Raw genomic sequence first — 19,342 nt, 5'->3', positions numbered from 1 at the left:
ATTGTGGTTGTTACTTCTGTATTTGATGGGCTGGTGTCTAGGTTTCATCCAACTCAAATCCTTTTATTGGAGGGTTTGTATTTTTTCTGTGGCACTGAAAGAGCTGGGTCACTGCACTATTACAATATACTGTACTATTGTGTTGAACCTTTTCACCACACCGTTCTCATGAGTTTGACTCCTGTAGGTAATAAAGCTCTGATAGTTCCATTGTGAGCCTCTTGCCTTCATCTCCTGCAGGGAGTTCAAACAAATATAACCCCTTGTCTTTATAAGGCCCTTCCTGATCCCCAGCCTATTTCCCACAGAAGCCATCTCTTTGTTCTACACTATCTATCTGCCACAATTCCCCTTGCCCATTTGCAGAAACATTGTGAGGCTTCCTGGTTAAAGAGAAATACATTGTTCCTTTATTTACCGCCTTAATCTGTGAATTGGTTTCTTACCTCTGCTCATTGACCCAGTATTTACTCTTCAAGCTGAAACAGACAAAGAGAATCCCTTCTCAGTGCACAGAACCAAAGCCAGTGATATTGTCAGGCTTAAATAAAAATTAAATTTGAATGCCTATAGTTTGCAGACCTCCAGTCTGCTAGTTATTACTTTGAATTTTAGGGTTGGCAGGACTTTTGGCATTCCTTGCAGTGTGTTTTTGGCTTTTTGTTTTCTGACATGATTCATCTCCAATTCATACAGAGATAAGCAAGATTCCTAAAGCGGCAAATACTGGGCTATTCTAATCCATAATTAATTTATTTTAAAAGATATATCTAAAGCAATTATGACACATGCTAAGAGGAATCAGTCAAAGGCAGTCAACACATAGCTAATATAAAGGGAATTTCAAGAACTCTGCTGGGAACTGGAAAAGTAGCAAGGCCTGAATCAGAGATAATAGGCTGTGGAGGCTGCACAGCTAATTACCACACTCAACACACAGGCAAGCTGAGGAGCTATCAGTAGGATGGATATATCTGTGTAACATTGTCCTTTGGCTGCTCTTTAGCACGTCTGGGAAGCAAATGTTAATTAACTCAGGCAGATGGTCATGTTAGTGTGGTTACAGTTCTTCAGGGAGACAAAGCAGTATCTCTGCAAGGCAGTTCACCAATGCTGTGCAAAAGCACCATTTTTCTCACCATTAACATGGCATTCCATCAGCACCGAAACTTAGCTCTGCCCATAAAGGAGTACCTGATTATACAAATAGTTATAATTGAAAATATTGAGCTCCCCTAAAATCAGCCTCTTCCAGTCTTATATATATCAGAATATATATATATATGTCTTATATATATATATCAGAAATATGGACATGGTGCTCAATTCTACAGAATACTGTGGCAAATCAGGTGTTATGTCATTATTAAATAAGAATTTCATTGCCAGGTACAAAATACCGTATGTGAAAAAGAAATAGAGATTCATCCCTACCTTCCTTTTATCAAAGTGGGATATGTTTTCACCAGAAAATCTGAAATATTTCTGTGGGTCAGATCTTGAAGAATTTCTGTGCTGCGTTGCACTCTCTGTCAAGAAAAAAACAACTAATCAATCACAAACTTTAGAGTGTCTTAAGCTATTAAGTGTTTGTCAGGAAAAGAGAAAAAGTAGCTTTGGTTCAGAGAAAATGCCCAGGTTCATAGTATCACTGAAAGAGAGTGTGTCAATCACTAATGGGTCATTTATAGCCTAAACATCCTTACTTACTAAGACTTCAGAAGAAATCAATAAGTTTGTGATGCATGACACAAAACAGTTGCATGTCACTCTGAAACAGTTATTTTCAACAAAGGTCGGGGTTGCTCAAGGCTTTTTCTTCAAAATGAAAGAAGGAAACTTTTCAAACAAAAAGACTGAGGCCCCAGTAAAAAAAAAAAAAAAAAAAAAAAGAAAGAGGCAGTTTCCTATGATTTAGCAACTTTAGGTAAAAATTAATACAAAAAATTCACCTTCACTAGCACATTAGATTGTTTGAATGAAAATTACTTTTTTTTTTAATATGAAAATGGTGCCACATGACAACTTTGTTGAGTCTTTTACAAATACAGGGTCACTGTGAAATGTGAGACCTTGCACTCCTGAGTTTATCCCAAAGTAGAATATACTTTAAGAGGTTCCCAGGCAGCTTCAGATGGCAAACCTTGCAACCTGCAATGATCTGATAATGACCTAGGAAGTAAGTCTAGTGACCTTTCCAGAAATTCCTACATTTATCCACAGAGAGTACTGGATGACATAGAAGACACATTACTGATGTCCAGCTGATTCTAGACGGGAAGACTGGTAGCATCCCCATAGTGGCTTCATTAATTGAGTTGTCTATGCTTAAACATAATTCTATTGACAATTATTTACACACTGTGGCTTTCCTGAAGACTCATGTGAACTGTTTCTTTCTGATAAGTTATACAAAACCATAATATCCTGCAAAATTATCAGGATAATATTATTATAAATACATCTTGTTTAGAGGACTAGAATCTCCACAAACAAATAAAAAAAACCATTGCATCTTATTTGGAATTGAAGTTTTAGACTAAAGTTCTCTGAAATACACTAGCATGCAATTAGCAAAATTCAACTTTGTCTGTTGGACAGGGATTACTTGGAAATCAGAAATAACTTGGGATGTTGTGAGTAAGGTCAGAATCTAACCTCTATCGAATTTTTTTCTTCATAAACAGGAATTCTGTGGATATTTAAAACAACTTTGTTTTGTGAACAGTGATAGAGAAATCAAAGCAAGCTGAATCAGTGTTTTCAAGAGATTGTGTCATGGAAAGTGGTATAGTCACCATCCCTGGAGTGTTCAAAAATGTTGAGATGTGGCACATGGGGATGGCGTTCAGTGGCGGAGATGGCAGTGCTGGGTTAACAGTTGGACTCAATCCTAGAGTTGTATTCTAAACTTAATGATTGTATAATTCTATGAAAATTAGAAATATTTTAGTAATTATTCTGGTGTGTTCAGCCTGGCAAACAGGAATATTAAAGATAAACAGTGTGCATGGTGAGACATTAAATTAGTGAGCTACTACTCTGAGAGTGGCTGCAATTCTGCTCTACTTCTTAGAAAAACATTTATAAAATGCAAACACTGACAGGCTGTAATTTTCCTTTGCTCTTCAAAAGAGCAAGCACATTTTATAAAGAGCATTACTAAGATCATTCATTGATAGGAGAGGTGGGAATGTAGCTCTGTTTTCCTCCATACAGCATCAGTGGTTATTAAATAACTCATCTTCATGCACGTGCATACATTCATTTTGCTAGCTTAGAACATTCTTGATAGAAATGGAACTGAAAGACATGTAAGAAATAATACTTTGGGGTTCACTGAATAGTATTTTTTCCTTTTAATAGAGGACCACACTCCACATTTTTAAAATTGACTTCTTTTTCTTTTCTTTCTTTCTTTCCTCTTTCTCCCTCCTGCCCTTCCCTCCTTTAAAGAAAGGCAACCTTCTAAATAGAATTGTTCCTTGAGGCAAAAGAAAATAAAAATTATTTTTAAAAATGATGTGACAAATTGTTAAAATTTTTGTGATTTTCTTCCACATGAAAAGTTTGCAATTTGGATGAAAACAGTAATCAAAATTTATTTAAATGTGCAAACTTTTCCAGTATCTCTGAAACTGAATTCCAGCAAGTCTTGCTCTCTCGATAAAGAATGCACTCAACTCCTTCCATGTATATTAGCATGGCAAGGTACTTAGACACTGGTCCCTTTTCCAGCACTTGCCATGAAACTTTCCTACAAAGATTTATGGCACAAGGACACAACCTGTGGTGGTGGGAGGCCTCCTGCACCTGCAGGGCATTCTGGCAGCATAGTGAGTCTCTTGTGAGTGCTGCACTTGCAGGAAGGTGATGGATTCTCAGGGCTCCACTCTTGGCTCAGCAGGAGGCTGCTTAGGTTAGGATGAACAGCCGGTGTGTTCCAGGCAGTTGGCGTATTATTGCATGGGTAGTTCCTGTGTAGAGGAACAGAGCTTTAAGCTGTGCAGAGATAACGGTCCATGAGAACTCACAAATCCACAAAATCACAATGCTCTAAGTAGATATTCCCCCCTCAGCCCTCATCCTGTGAGTTTTGAATAAGAACAACATTTTAGAGTACTTGGTACACATGAATAAATACAGTCTCCCCCCACATCTCTGCCAAGCTTACTGTCTTCAGCTTGCAGATAGGGCACTGAAGGAAAAAGGGGACTGTGTTTGATCCATTAGTACTCATGAAATCTACAGTGAAGAAACTATCATTTTTCTTTCTCATGCAGTGTCTTTTCTTTTTTTAAAGTTTCCTCTTTGTTTCTGCCATACCAGGCAGAGGAGAGGAACGGGAGAAGAGAGAACAACCAGAAGGTTCAAATTGCTGGATATCATGGCTGGGAAAGAGCCAGGAGAAAGGGAACAAATGTCAAAGCATAGCAAGCCAGTGACAAATGGCTCCAGAGCAGGACTCAGAGGCAGAGTAAGCAGGTAGGACAACAAAAGTTGCAGCTCTATTAATGTTGCCCTCACTTCAGAATGAGAATAATTTCTAATAATAGACATTGTCCTATTGCTACTTCACAATCTGAGCGATTGCTGAAGTTATTGCGTCCAAACACACCAATGGGAACAGGAGGAGCCTGAAGGGTCTCAGTCATGGAAAGTGCCAGGGAAGCTGAGAAGATTTGGGCCTGAGGTCACTGACCTACTGACATAAATTTCAAGGTTGCGTAACTCTCAACACCAAGCTACTGGTTTCCAGTCAGTCACATTGGGCACTGTGAATCATTCTTAATCCAGTGGCAGTGTTATCTTGCTGTTTTTGTTATTTTTGACCCAATATTAGATATAGCAAACAACACACCTGAAGCATTGGCTCTTGTGAAGAATCAAGCCAATTCATTCTTGTTTCACTACTCGAGTTCCACTAGAATTACCCTGCTAGGATCTCATTCAACAGAAATTAGCTAGCAACTTACAAAAGAGGCTGATTCTTCATGCAGCGAGTTCCAAATCCTGGTTTATTCAAGAAAGCATGAGTAAGGGAGACCATCTGCTCATTGCCAGGACGTTCATTGCTAAGGGAATAAGATAGGACTTTCTCTATAAAATATTTTTTCTAACTATTGTACTGTAATACGCATAGCAACTAGAGAAGGACAGCCATATGGCAGTACCAACTGCCCCCCTCCAAACGCTGATAATTCAATTATTTTATTTATGTAAAAACCCAGAATGTTCTGAGATGGTTGACAGGCTATGGTTCTTTTTCTTTTCTCCTAATACTAAAGCTGACTTCTGACAAAGTCCAATAGCAACATTCTCCAAAAAAGCCTTGAATCCTCATTGCTATTCTCTCAGCACTGTCACAGTCAGTAATCAGAAGATGAAAAACATACTCTGCATTTTCATAAGCTGAGGCCTGGATCTCCTGTTAAACAGGATATATAACTTTATAAGTGTTGAGGTCCTGAATTCAGGTAGGAAGAGGAAAATACCAAAGTTAGAAAGACATTTGAAAGACTATTTGTTAGATCTACTAGCAGCTGTATTCTCCATGTGCACCAATTTCAAGCTATTTGAAGTCTGCTGATTCCAGTAAAGGGAATATTTTCTTACATCACACAGAGTGAGAAAAGAGCAGTGAGACGGGGCCCCATGATGCTAACTAAACTGTAGGGAGAAAAAGGTGTGTGTACAACAGATGTACTTCAGGTAATTCCTCTTACCTGAAGAAAGTAAACTGTTGTCCATAGATCCAAGGGTGTAATGTTAAGGCGGGATATTCTCCAAATGGAGGAATAATGACTGTAAGTACTAGAGACAGCAACACAAAACTAGCAGGGAGAACGACCTGCAGGGAACATGAAAACGTCAGAGTAGGTTATTACATAGGTGTTGTAGAGTGCCACTATACATACCCCATAATATATGTAAACAAAGGAAGGACAGCAAGATCACATAGATCCAATCTGGTTTAACTCCTGAACATCAACAATTTAATTTCCAGCACTTTTGCTTAAAATTCTGGTTGTCATACAACTGTATTATGTTAAAAATAAAACACTGGGCTAGTAGTGATAGAATCATGAACTTGGTGCAATTGATAGACTCCAGGCAGAAAGAAATAAAAGAAGAGACAGAAGAGTTGGAATCATAATTGCACTGTTACCCATTTGCAGCACCTCTACTGCTTTCCATAGAGCCATCATTGCTGGAAAGACCGTATTGAGAGGGTTGTGGGGAAGACTCAAGCACAGCACAAGTCAGTCAATACCTGTGCTAGGAAGTCCTTGTGGCTGCGGGAGGCGTGGTGGAAGCGTTTGATGAGCAGTGCTTTGATCTGCTGATGTACAAGCTGAAAGCCTTTATACTGTCGGGACCCTTTGCCTTCATTTTGATCTCCTGTTCTGCCTACTGGCATTCGAGAAGTGTCATTAGCTTTCAGTGTGGTTTGTTCAGCTGGTTTGTTCTCAGTAGGAGTTTTGCCAAGAGCAGAACCATTTTCTTGAGTATCTCCTAGGTTAAGATGAGAGGCATCAGAGAAGACATTTTATCTTCCATGCATGAAGTAGCACAGATATTTTAACGAGGTCCAGATTTTACCAACTGTATATATCATATCTTCAGATTGTTTTAATTACAACTGTTGCACTGTGGTTGTATTTAGTGACATCATATAGTTAAACACTCCTCTTACTCAGCAGGATGAACAATTTAATAATCTATGTAGTTTATGGACTAATAGTCAGCAAAGTAATTTTTATACAACTACTAAAGCCATTGACATCTGGGTGCTTGACACTCCACTTTTATTTGCTTAGTTAAGAACCTCATCCAATCTAAATACAAGTCTTTCTGCTGACTTAATCTTTTTTTTCAGATATCATGTCAGGCCCTAAAAAACAGATATTTGCTGACCAAATTTATTTTGTCAAGAACACATAAAAGACTGAAAGTTCTGAAGCTCCTCTTTACAGAGTGTTCAGAATAAAAATAAGTCCCAAGAACAATTAATCAAATACAGATTTGTGGATCTATACCTGTTTTTTGCATTTCAGGGTCAGCTTCTGCTGTGACCTTTAGGAAAACCTGCCATAGAGAAATACGTCTTCTGGTTAGGAAAAGAATAGTTACAATAACCTGACCTTTAGAACACCATACATCATCCTTCAATATAAAAGAAAAAAATTTGGATACCTTTTCAGTACTTCATCTTATTACACAATCAGAGGTCTCTTATGAAATACCTCAGAAAATAAATGAATGAACAAAGATACAAATAAAAGGGACACATTTCAGACTATGGGTAAGGCTCCTCAAGGCTACAATGAAGTAAGGCTTGGATCCTCTCTCTAGGCCCTTCTCAAAGATTTTCGGAGTGTGCCACAGCTTATGGGACTAGATTTTGAAGGACATATTAAGAATTACATATTTAAGAACAGGAACATTTTGGGTGCTTATGGTAAGGTCAGCAGGTATTTCAATCTGTCTGTTACCTCTTCAAGTGGTGTGTCTGAAACTCCAAAACTGCTGAGTCCCAGGTCATCCAATGTTTCCTCCAGTTCTCTGAAGAGACTGGCATAAGATCGTTGTTTAAAGTTTTTATTGGGCAAAAGATAAATGAGTTCCTGACCAATGCTTTCAATTAATTTTGCTTCTGGGATATGATGGTGGATTACTTCGGCTAGCTCATTTAGATCTCCTGTGAAAAGTCAAAACAGTGTTCATAGAATGAATATTTAACCATATTAAGCATGATTTCAAAACCTGTTGTTTGCACTAAAAGGGTACTGGTCTATTACGTAACTCTCAGATATCTCAGTTAATTCTGCCCTGGGCTGGGCTGTGTTGCTAATTATGCTTTGTATTTATGTAGCAGGAAACTATTTCAGGTTTGTTAATAAAGCACAACAAAATCTTCAGGGATATCTACTTAAATTCTTCTCTCATGCAGACAAGCCAAAATTACTTTTTTTTCTATTTCCTTCCTCTAGATACGCTTCAGTTTTCATTAACAAATTACAATCTCTCATGCAGACAAGCCAAAATTACTTTTTTTCTATTTCCTTCCTCTAGATATGCTTCAGTTTTCATTAACAAATTACACGAAACTCTTTACTAAACTTGTAAAGCACACAGACTTCTAGTTCATCATTTGTACCTGAGACCACATACACAAAAAGCAGTCAATGGTAAGCAAAACCACAAAGAACCCTTATTAAAGTCATGTTATAGTACAATACAAATGTTAGACACAAGGACCAAAGAAGTGGACCTCAGCAGCATTGATCTGCAAGACAAGATTGCAGCGTAAGAGGAGACATAGCTATGTGCTGGAATGCTGAACCATCCTGCTTCTTACCATCCAGTTCCAGCTCTGGAATGCCTTCTTCACCCCTGTGCACACAGCTGGAGCAGGAGCAGGAGCACTGAGATCCACAGCTACAAAATGACTAGCATGGATGAGCAAGAGATAGAAAGATGAAAGTGCTTCAGATACACTCAAAACAGGATGTAAGGGTTGTCAATCTTTGAACAGCTTGAGTCCGTGAAAAATATGTCATATCCAGAGCATCTTGAACATATACTGAAAATCATCTGAAGACTGGATTAAGCAATGCAGAAAACATAAATCCATCTGCACAAATAAGTTCTAAACTGCATACAAAATACCTGGGAAAATGCAATCAGCAGGGGCCATGAGTGTACAGACTGTGTTGCTACTAGGACTGGAAGCACTACTTTCAACATAAAGAATCCAGAACCCTACTTTTCAAGCTGTGAGAGGCTGGTTTAGGTACGGATAGATGTAGACTTTTCTGGTGTCTCAGCTACTTACCAGACTACCTAATGTTTAAAATCAGTGTACTGCAAAAGCAAGAATCAGAAAGACCTGTATAAGGACAAAGGCGGCTTGAGAGTTGGAGTTGTTCAGCCTGGAGAAGGGAAGGCTCCAGGGAGACTTTAGAGACCCCCGCAGCACCCAGAGATGGCTACAAATGAGCTACAAGCATGTAGTGATAGGACAGGGGGGAATGGCTTTAAACTGAAAAGGGGTAGATTTAGATTAGATATTAGGAAGATATTCTGTACTGTGAGGGTGGTGAGGCACTGGAATAGGTCACCCAGAGACACTGTGGATGCCCCATCCCTGGAAGTGTTCAAGGCCAGGCTGGATGGGGTTTGAGCAACCTGGTCTAGTGGCAAGTGTCCCTGCCCACAGCATGGGGGTTTGAACTAGATCATCTTTAAGGTCCCTTCCAACCCAAACCATGCTAATATGATATTCATAATTATATCATCATAAGACTAACTGCAGTTTTGTACACAGTCTCAAGCAGCACTTAATTGCTTTTTACCTTGGTGCAGTGCAAGCATTATTTGGATTATATGTGCAGGGAGGGAGATACATACTTACAGTAGCCCTTCCCATTTTTGTGGTTCTCACTTTGCGAACAAGGGTGAGATAAAAGCCAGAGCCGAAAGAGTTCTTTAGGAATACAGGAGAGCCTGAGCAGAAGAGTTTCCCTTGGGATATGATGGCTACCCTGTCTCCAAGGATGTCTGCCTCATCCATGTGATGGGTTGATAGGATAATTGTTCTGCCTAGAAGGAACAAGGAGGAATGTTCAAGGCATGGACTCTCTCTGGAACTCAAAACTATGCTTTGCTTTTTGGCAATTATTTCTCTGCACCAAAGCCAGGTCCCAGGTTTGCCACAACCATAGGTATCTGTTCAAAGAATCTTGTTTGCTTGTGTTCGTATCCCACTACTCATGACAGTTTACACAGCAGGCACATATTGCATCTACGACAAGTTTAAAATATCCTGCCAAAAAAATCAAACAGTTTCTACTCTCAAATCTCTTACCTGGGCGATATTTCAGCAGAAGATCCCAGATAGATCTCCTGGAATATGGATCAACTCCAGAAGTGGGCTCATCCAGGACTACCACTTTTGCTTCACCCACAAAAGCAATGGCAACAGACAGTTTCCTTTGCATTCCACCTACCAGAGGACAAACACATACAGGAGTATAAGATGAGTTATATAAGTGGCAGGGATGTAATTAACATTGCTTTTTGGTGTGGGGACAAACTGATACAAACAAAATGAAACCCATCCTCAGACACATATCTGCAAAGATAAATTAATAGTAATTTTTCTTCTGAAGTTCAAAACATGTTGTCCAAACTTTTTTTTCTTTAATATATATTTTCCATCTACACGTTGCATTTTCTGATTCTTGCCAGAAGCAAAAGTAGGAAGATATGAGGTTTTCATGTTCTTTGGTGAAATTAACCAACTTTTATAGTTGCAATCAGGACAAAGTAGTATAGGAACAGCTGGCTGTTTATACAAATCATCTTTGGAATCTGAGAGTTGTTCAAATACACTGTGTGCATTTGTATCTTCAGAATGGAAGAAACTACTCCTACCAAATAATACAGTATTATGGAGCACTGATCCATACACTTGGGCAGCATAATAGCATAGTATTTCATTTGCCTTGAAATAATAGAAGATTGTATTTTGTTTCTTATATTAACCAATTATATATATATTTATTTATTTAAAACTAATAGCTTTAAGTATATTTGCATTTGCTGTATATTTATAAGACATAGGAGCTTTAGGGACAGGTTATGCCAGCTTTACTACTTGTACAGTCCCATTTACTCCTTGAAAATAAAGCCCCCCTACAGTGTACATTGGTGTGTTAGAATATGGCCTCAAATATGTAACTCGAACAATAATTGCCCAAAGGCTGGGTAGGATGGGGCTGTGAGCAATCTTGTCTAGTGGAAGGTGGTCCTGGCCATGACAGGGGGTTGGAACTAGATAATCTTTAACATCCCTGCCAACCCAAACCATTCCATGATTCTATGAATGACAAAGAAAAGGCTGCAGGAAAAACATCTTAGAAAATTCCTGTGGGCACCTGACAAATTCTGAGCTTCTTCATTCCTTTTATGGGTGAGGCCCATGTCTTCCAGCATTGTTTCCAGCTCTTGCTCAGCTTCATCCCTGGATCTTCCTTTCAGTTGAGAATAAAACAAGATGTGCTCTGCTACAGTAAGGCTGTGAAATCAGACAGAAAGGCAAGAAGGGAGGTTAAATGAATAAGCTGTTTTTTTCCCCAAGCAGCAATAAATTCACTCTAGATTTATCTTGCTAAAGGAAGAGAGGTTGCATTACCCTAAAAGATCTTCTTTGGGATCAACACACTTCACTTGGAGGTCATAGTTTCTTTCTTTGCCTTTTCAAAGCAGAACCTGCTACTAAAGGAACAGGTATAGCAGGCATCAAACCATCCATTTATGGGAATAAAATGGAAGAGAGTCTGCTGTTGAGATGAACACAAACTAATGGAAGTGAAGCTGGAAATCACCAGAGAAGGCAGTAAGTGGTTGGGTGGTAGTGAGAAATGGGCATAAAAAGTCCTTCTACTGCACTGTCAATTTGGATTTTTTTGCTTTAGGAGTCCTAAATTGTAGTGCATGAACCTCCAGGCTAACTCCTGCTAACCCACACTACAACAAGTAACACCAGGAGCACTGTCATTTTCCTAAGAAACTTTGCTCCCAGCGAAATGATACAGGAGATTTCTACTGCAGGATGTGATGTATTCCTCTGAAATACATCTGCTGCCAGCACAATGAGAGAAACAACACAGGCTTTGGAGATTCTCATGCATACAGACTGGGATGCTTCTTAAAGCCAGTATGGAGCAATACTTACTGATTGAACAAGATGTTGTGCTGAGGGCACATCCCTAATCTGTGCCGAATGGAGTCCATGTGAGTCTGGATATCCAGGCCGCCAACCAGCACAGTTCCAGATGTGGGTGGGAAGAGGCCTGTCAGTATTGACCTGGGGAAATAAAATGAGGAAATTCCCCCTCTCCTATCTCTCTGTGCTAAATAAGGAAGCTACATTGCATGATTCCACTAGATGGAGCATGATGACTTCTTACTATAGGCCTTGATGAAACAACTCCAGTGAAAAGCATGCATGTAAGCACTCTTGATCTGCTACAGAGAATCTCATGGATCTGCTGACATAATTTTTGATACAACTGTCTATATGGTTCTGGCTTCCATTAAGAAACTGTTTTAGTTCAGCATGTTATATCACCCCGACATATAAATGGGTCTAAAATGAAGCTCAGTAGGATGAAGGTAAGAATAATGGTTTGAGGTCTCTGGCCATGCTGACTCACACCCTACACCTTTATTTTCTGTAAACTAGGAGACCAAATGTTATGTTGTAAATGGGTGGCGTCTGTTACTAGGTTTGGGTGATTAGTGTATTTTTCAATTTTAAAAAGTTCAAAGCAGTAAAAATTTTTGGTTTTATCATAAGAATAAACCCCTTCAAATTTACAAAACATTTCAGCAGATTAACATGCTTTTATTTTGGGTTGAACATATTCATTGTGAAACAATTAAAAAAAATTAAAAGGCAATTTAAAGTGCCTTTGAAATAAAGGTGTTTTAATTGAAAAATCCTGAAGTATTCTGCTGGGAAAAGTCATAATGAAACACATTCAGTTCTTTCAACGTTTGATGAACTTGTCCCAGATTTATAAAAGGTTTAGTTCACCATTTAATCCTATTTTGCTAAATAAGGTTCTGTATCCAGAAAATTAAATATGGTAAAAGTCCAGCTTCCTGGGATGCTAAGTTTCTAGGACTAGAGGAACATTTTAATCTGGACATGGATCTTGCATGCGTGTAACCATTTGATTTAAAGAGGGCCTGTATTTTATACTCCTTTGCACACAGACCAAAAGATGTGGCTGACCTAGAGCCAGTTAGAGAAACCAAGAACAAGTGGAATGTAGTGGCTTGCAAATTTTCAGCCCTTTCAGCCAGAAAATCCTTATCTTTCTTCACCTATGGTAGTTTGGCCATGGGAAGTGAATTCTGAGGGAGAGTATTGCTTCCGTCTCTCTAGACTTTCACTTGTTTGTGTCATGCATTACCTCCCTCCCAGGGCTTTAGCTAATCCAGGATATCTTCTTTATGCCTGGGGGCAGCATTTCCCTGTCTGGAAAAAGCCTAATGTTGTGTGTCAAGCCAGCTACAGGGGTGATAGAGAGACAAGGGAAGAGTGAAAAGAGAAGACTGCTCCAGTAATAGAGCACTACCCTGGATTTGCTTCTTCTAAAATAAGAGACTTACATGGTGGTTGTCTTTCCTGCTCCATTGTGACCAAGGAAGGCTGTGATCTGACCCTCATAAAAAGTAAGATTCATCCCGTCTACTGCTGGTTTGGGCCTGTTTGCAAAAATCTTCACCAGGTTCTGAATGCATACTCCTGGAACCAGTCCTGTTGGCTCGGGCTCAAATAAGGTATTTACTTGAAAGGCAAGAAATCAAGAATGAAAAAAGAATAAAAGCACCTGGTTTTAATCCTAGTTCTGATGATAACACATCAGTAAGTGCAGAATAGCACATACCCACTATAATACAGCATCATGCTCCAGGGCCAGATTCTTCAAGTCACACCAGTACAAAACTGAGGCCAGATTTGTAATTGTAGTGCAATTTAATATTTAGATTCACCCCCATGCCAGTGACATTAGAGTCACCCTCATATCCATGACAGGAGGAGCAGAACCCGGAATTGTGGTGGTCTATGGAGAGGTAACTCACTGGATCAGGGGAAGCTGAACATGCTTTCTGTTCTCACTGTGTAGCAGGAAGATTATTTGGAATTGTTTCCTGGAAATACTTAGATAGGTTGAGAGATTACATTAAACAAGCAGCAGGTTGCCTTTCTGGCTCGGCTGAAATCTGCCATTCAATTAATCTGCCCAGCTGTGCAGTCTTTGACCATGATGCTTAAAAAACTTCGCCCAAACACAAACAAAACACAACAAAAAAAATTTGCCTTTAATCCTGGTAGGTGAAATTTACCCCATTGCTGAGACCAGGTCAAGATTTAGATAGTAACATGAGCACTACATGAGATGGCTTCTCTCAGGATTAAAAATGCATTATTGCAAATAGCACCATCAGAACGTTTTATTGCACCAACTTCTAGACAAAACAAACTTCCTTTGAAGTAAATTAAGCCCTTGGGCAATGTGAATTATGGGAGTTGAGAAACTGAAACTAAAGACCCTGTCCACTTTTGTTTACACAGAATGCTTTAGGCTTTGTAGGAAGGCTTATTTTGCAATTGCAGTTTACTTATATTGCTCAGTACCCAGCAGGCCTGTGTGGAGAGCAGCCAATGCAGTCTGGGCGAAACCAGCCCCACCTCCAACAGTGGCCTGTGTGACTGTCATTATTGTCACCGACAATACTCAGGAAAAAGTTCCAAATATGCTGTACATGAGAGAGCTGTGTATACCATAGAACAGCTGAAATAATCATTATAGGACGGGTAGCTTTATTTTAAGTAAAATTTTGTTTATTAATACCTTAGCTTTTGCTTTATGAAAGGACTGTAGGTTTCCATTAACCTTACTGGGACAAATATAAACATCTCTGTATTCACAAAAGTTCACATGGAGCCTGGCTTGATAGCTGTGCATATACTGGCAACTGAGGCACCTTCCTTGGTTTTATATGCATCATAAGTTTAATCCATATTTGCCTGCAAGACTCACTGACAAGTTCTGAGGCAAATTCTCTGATGATCTCCCCCAGTATCTGCTTGGCATCACCTGAAGGACACTGGTAGAGGGTTGAGCTCCCTTTTTTTTGTGATTCATATCTCTCCATTTTGATCCTATATCCTCAGTGTCATTGAACTGTACTAGGTGTGCTCTTGGCTTCTCCACATGCCTCCCAGTTCCTGTGTGGGTGGCTGAAAGGGAAGACAAGCTTTTTGTGTGCAGTGACAGGCAGAAAGCCCTTCCTTTTTGGCCACGGAGCAGCTGGAAGCTGGGAACTAAGGAGCAAAGCACCAAAAAGATAAGGCAGGACTAGGAGAAGATTGGCTGAAATAACCTTTAACCTCTCCCTGTCTTTTTTCTTTTGAAGTCCTGTCCTGTTTCCATTCACCCTGAATGCATGTTTTCAGTGCCTACGTGAGGAGCTCTGATGACCCTACTTTTATCTCTAGCTTTTCAAGAGTGTCAGAATGGGCTCAGAGCTGCCTGTAGCAGTTACTTGTGCTACAGAATCCACATGCATTCCTCTGAGCATCTCATACAGAAAACTCCTCTGGCTCACCACAAAAGATGACTTTGGGGCTTGAAAACAAGGCAGATCATTCAGGAATTCTTAGGTGGTGGCTAATGTCAGCATCAGAAAAGGCTGCAGACAGACACGCAGAGCACTTCAGATAAATCCCTTTGAAAACAGCCCTCACACTAAAGATAGACAAAAAAAAAAGGAGGATGGCTGGGACTAGGAGGGAAGAACATTCCTCTCAGCATAAGTATTTTAATTGAAGTCATGGCTCTGTTTAATTTTAAAAAGTCAGCGTATGCATCTCTGAGGCTTCTCTCAGCATGAAAACTAACTTGCCAAAGAAACAGGCTGCATTTGCACGATAAAAATACAAGTTAAGGAACTTCTGGAAGGCAGCTGTCTTATGTGCAGTGGCTAAAATATTCTAAGGGATGATGAATGTAAGAGGAGTAAATAAGAGTCAGTGTCTCTCTTGTGCTTAGCTCTGGCAGTTACATGCCATCACCTACTGGGCGCCTACTGGCTAATGTAGCTTGGCTCCAATCACTCCTACGTCTAGTTTGTCATGAAGTACAATGAGTATAGTATCTCAGAAGTACTCAGGTTGCTCTCTCTCCTTACTATTAATTTCATCTTTGTCCTGGACATCTGTCTTAGGCTTCCCCTGCTCGCCGGATTCTTTTTCTCGTTTGTGTTTACATTGTTTGTTTTTACCATCCTTCTTCCCCTGGCTGTCACTCTTTTCTTCTGTTTTTTCAGGTTCTTCAGATTTATTTGGTCTGCTTTCATTTTTTTCCCTTTCCATGGTCTTCTGATCCACACAGCCTTCTGACTCTGGACTTTTTTCTATATAAACCAAGAGTAACCAAGATTTAATTAACAAAAATTTAATATCCTCTTATCTCTAGAGGTATTTTGAGGAAAAGGAGATAGTCCTAAGCCTTGAGCTTTTCAAGGGCATTAACCATCAGTGTTTTACTCAGGTTAGGAATACAGCATTCAAAACCATCTAGCTTAAAATCTGCTTCATGGTGTCAAGATCAGATATTTAAGGAAAACAACTGACAATTTTGAAATTGTAGACTCAGAGTAAGATCCTGACTAATATGAGGTACATATTTTACATTTTGTCCATGCAGCTCTAGACCAAGTTCTTACCACGTGAAGAGAAAGGCCATACAAACTTTTCCCAGATGTACAGGGAGTGAGAGGAATTAAAACAAAATTTAAAAGTTAAGTGAAAAGCAAATTGCTAAACTGCTACTTAGATTAAGAGCACCAGGCCAGAATAAATGAGTTGGTATTAGCTTCTAAACAAGAATTTCTGGCTTTCCAATTTGGTCTTAGACATTGCTAGCATGAAGGAAAACAGTCACATTGGATCAGGCTTGAAGCAGGAAGAAAGTAGGAGCCCCTGAAGAGACTCTTTACATAACACAAATTGAAGCTGGCAGTCTAGAGTGAAACTAGCACAACTGTAATTTATCAGATGGCTTAGGACTTATTTTTGTTCTGAAACTTCACCATAGCTTTCTTCTATAAGACATTCTAGCCCACAAAGCTGTATAAAATTACCTGGTGCACAAATAGTGACATAAACAAGTTCACTGCATCACCTATAATGGCAAAGTGGGGGGATACAAGAGTGCATCAATAGAAGTAAATTTTAAAAGTACCGACATCATTAGCTTCATTTTCCAGCATGAATTTACATTATCTGATATTTCTTATCCTGTTTTCCTCCCAGTACATTAACCAGTTACAATAAATAAAGAAAATGCTCAGTATTTTCCTTGAAGAAAAGATACGAGTTGTGAAAAGTTCTACAGTTGTTCAAGTAAGCTGATCCACTGAAGTTCTTCAAATAGGTAAGAATCACAATCTCCTACTGAGGAATTAATCAGAGATGACATTTCCAACTGTCCCTGCTTCATAAAACCCAAGACAATGTTTGTAGAAGAGAGGATGAAATAACGATCAGCACAATCAGGTTACTTGAGATAATAATAGGATAACTTAGATCAGAAATTACTTCCAAAGACTTCCAGTTCAATCCTCAAAAAATATGGCCAATTCAGATCATGGCAACTATCTCCAAAGATGGATATTTCACAACCTTTCTGAACAACCTGTACCAATATTCTAACCATCTTCATAATAAATATTTTTTTCCCTTATATTGAATCAGAATTCCTGCTTTCCAACTTATATCCACTGCCTCTCATCCTTCCACTAGACACATCTGAGAAGTCTAGCTCTTTCTTAGCTGTCTCTCTTCAGGCTGAGCAGACCCAGCTCCCTCTGTATCTCATATGTTACATGCTCCAGCTCCTAATCAACTTGCTGGCTCTTTACTGAGCTTATTCAAGTTGGTACAAGGGTGGCATAGATTATGATCTTGCTTAGAAACTGAAAGTAAATAGACTTAAATTAGTGTCAAACTAGATAGAAAAGAATTAGGTTTAGAAAGGTAGGGAACCTCAGTGCAAGATTAACATTTCATGAATGGGTTGCTGAGCAATAAGAACTCCTTGAATGTCTCAAAAGGTGTTGGTTACAGAATGGGGATTTGATGCTGTTTGTTAAACCAGGCTTTAAAGGCTCTCCGATGGAACAGTGACTCACCTCTAATGACTCTAATGAAAGCATACCACTCCAAATTCAAAGGCACTTGCCAAGACTCCCAGTGTATGGCAGTCTCTCACCATTTGCAGCAGCTCAGCTAATGGAAATGTTATACAGTCACCTTTAAGCAGATCAGTGAAGCTATTCCTAAAAAAGTTTTAAAAGAACTCACCATCAGCAGTTGCTGTTTTCTCAGCTTCTGGGCTTCTAGAGCCAAACCAATATGATTCTAGCACAGGGAAATACCAAGGCTGTGGTAACCCATAGTCCCCTAAAACAAAAATAAGTAGGTAAAGTGCACTTCATAATCCCATGCCGGAGGAGGCACAAATTCATCTAAGCAAAGTCTGAGTATAAACACTTACAGTCTTAGTGTTGCGTATCAGAAGGTCAAACCATGTACCAAGTACCTGACAGACAGATTTTGTTTACAGATGTTTTTTTTTTCTTTTGGACAGCAGTAAAATATTCAGAAAATATGATGTGACTTGTCTTACCTTCTCTTAAAGTAGGATGTGGTTTAGTTACAGAATGAAGCTATTCCCTGAATCCTTACCAACCAGGCAGTGGCTCACTGTTTAAGAGGGGATCCTATCCTCACTCAGGGACTTTCTTTTGATGCCCACTTAACACTTGAGGGTTGACATGACTGAAAAGCTTTTTAAATTTACACTTATTCCCTTGGAGCAGAATTCACAACTGGTAATGAGAAAAGACACTCTGACTGTTATTTCAACACACAGCCTTTCAGGAAAAGTGACAACAGAGTAATCCTCTTCTTAAGCAAAAATGGGCTTTTTTAGTTAAGGTTACTACAGTTTGGATAAGAGACAGCACAGTAACATTACCAGTTCTCATCAGTCACATCAGAGTTACTAGAAGTCAACACTGCTTTCCTGGATCATGTTGACTTACAGAATGCAGGAATTTGAGCTTCTATGTTTAAAACTGGCATCTTTGTGAACATTCAAAATGAGCAAGGGGAATCTGTGATACTCATTGAAAGATGGTCAGTTTTCTTAATCGAAAACCACTGTTTATGAAAGTGTCTGCTTATTTGTGAATAAACAGAAACTTACCTGTGTTTCAGCCAACCACTTGTACTCCTATTAATGCACAGAAATGCTCTGTCTGCATTCACAAACAGTTTGCCTTGTTATGGTCTGAGTTATTCCCCTCTGAAACTGGTGGTTAAAACAACAGCTTCTTATTCAGGATTAATGCAAAATCCAAGTGATATTTGTTACGGAGCAGAATGCTCAAATAGCCAAAGGACCCATTGCGCCATTGTGCCAATGGGTGGTTGGCTTCAGAGGAAACCTGAGCAGGACTAGAACCACAGAGTTCAAAGGATTATCCAGGGAACTCCTGTAGTAACCTCAAAGACTACAGCATTGATTTGGCAGGGCTGCATGTGTGTGATGGAGAAACACTATGAGAAATTCTACAGGAACAGAGCAGCAGAAAGACAGCAAGACATTCAGAGCAAATATTGGGAGGAAGTGAAGCTTCTAATTAGAAGCCCTGAAAGGTGTTACTTTTGTGTAAAGTGCTGACAGAAAAA

At 39.3% G+C, this 19,342-nt stretch overlaps 1 protein-coding gene across 9 annotated transcripts in view; it reads right to left on the bottom strand.

Annotated features, from left to right (window-relative positions):
• Nucleotides 1-19,342, bottom strand: part of ABCA4 (ATP binding cassette subfamily A member 4) — a 77,899-nt gene that overhangs the window by 16,643 nt on the left and 41,914 nt on the right. For 6 of the 9 annotated variants that reach the window (XM_017729874.1, XM_017729882.1, XM_017729876.1 and 3 more), the window contains 16 exons: nucleotides 17,951-18,049; nucleotides 15,775-15,999; nucleotides 13,189-13,366; nucleotides 11,744-11,875; nucleotides 10,944-11,083; nucleotides 9,872-10,009; nucleotides 9,419-9,606; nucleotides 8,363-8,453; nucleotides 7,497-7,702; nucleotides 7,041-7,089; nucleotides 6,275-6,516; nucleotides 5,727-5,851; nucleotides 4,977-5,075; nucleotides 3,788-3,977; nucleotides 1,435-1,529; nucleotides 447-479 (listed from right to left, as the gene is read on the bottom strand). In XM_017729874.1, coding sequence (XP_017585363.1) covers nucleotides 447-479; nucleotides 1,435-1,529; nucleotides 3,788-3,977; nucleotides 4,977-5,075; nucleotides 5,727-5,851; nucleotides 6,275-6,516; nucleotides 7,041-7,089; nucleotides 7,497-7,702; nucleotides 8,363-8,453; nucleotides 9,419-9,606; nucleotides 9,872-10,009; nucleotides 10,944-11,083; nucleotides 11,744-11,875; nucleotides 13,189-13,366; nucleotides 15,775-15,999; nucleotides 17,951-18,049 — 2,230 coding nt within the window. The remainder of the gene's footprint in view (nucleotides 1-446; nucleotides 480-1,434; nucleotides 1,530-3,787; nucleotides 3,978-4,976; nucleotides 5,076-5,726; nucleotides 5,852-6,274; nucleotides 6,517-7,040; nucleotides 7,090-7,496; nucleotides 7,703-8,362; nucleotides 8,454-9,418; nucleotides 9,607-9,871; nucleotides 10,010-10,943; nucleotides 11,084-11,743; nucleotides 11,876-13,188; nucleotides 13,367-15,774; nucleotides 16,000-17,950; nucleotides 18,050-19,342) is intronic. The other 3 variants (XM_017729878.1, XM_017729879.1, XM_017729880.1) reach the window with 3 other exon arrangements.

This window comes from Corvus brachyrhynchos, unplaced genomic scaffold, assembly GCF_000691975.1.
Source record: "Corvus brachyrhynchos isolate BGI_N302 unplaced genomic scaffold, ASM69197v1 scaffold101, whole genome shotgun sequence".
Lineage (NCBI taxonomy): Eukaryota > Metazoa > Chordata > Aves > Passeriformes > Corvidae > Corvus > Corvus brachyrhynchos.
Note: the sequence above shows the minus strand (reverse complement) of the source record. Positions and strands in the feature narration are given on the sequence as shown.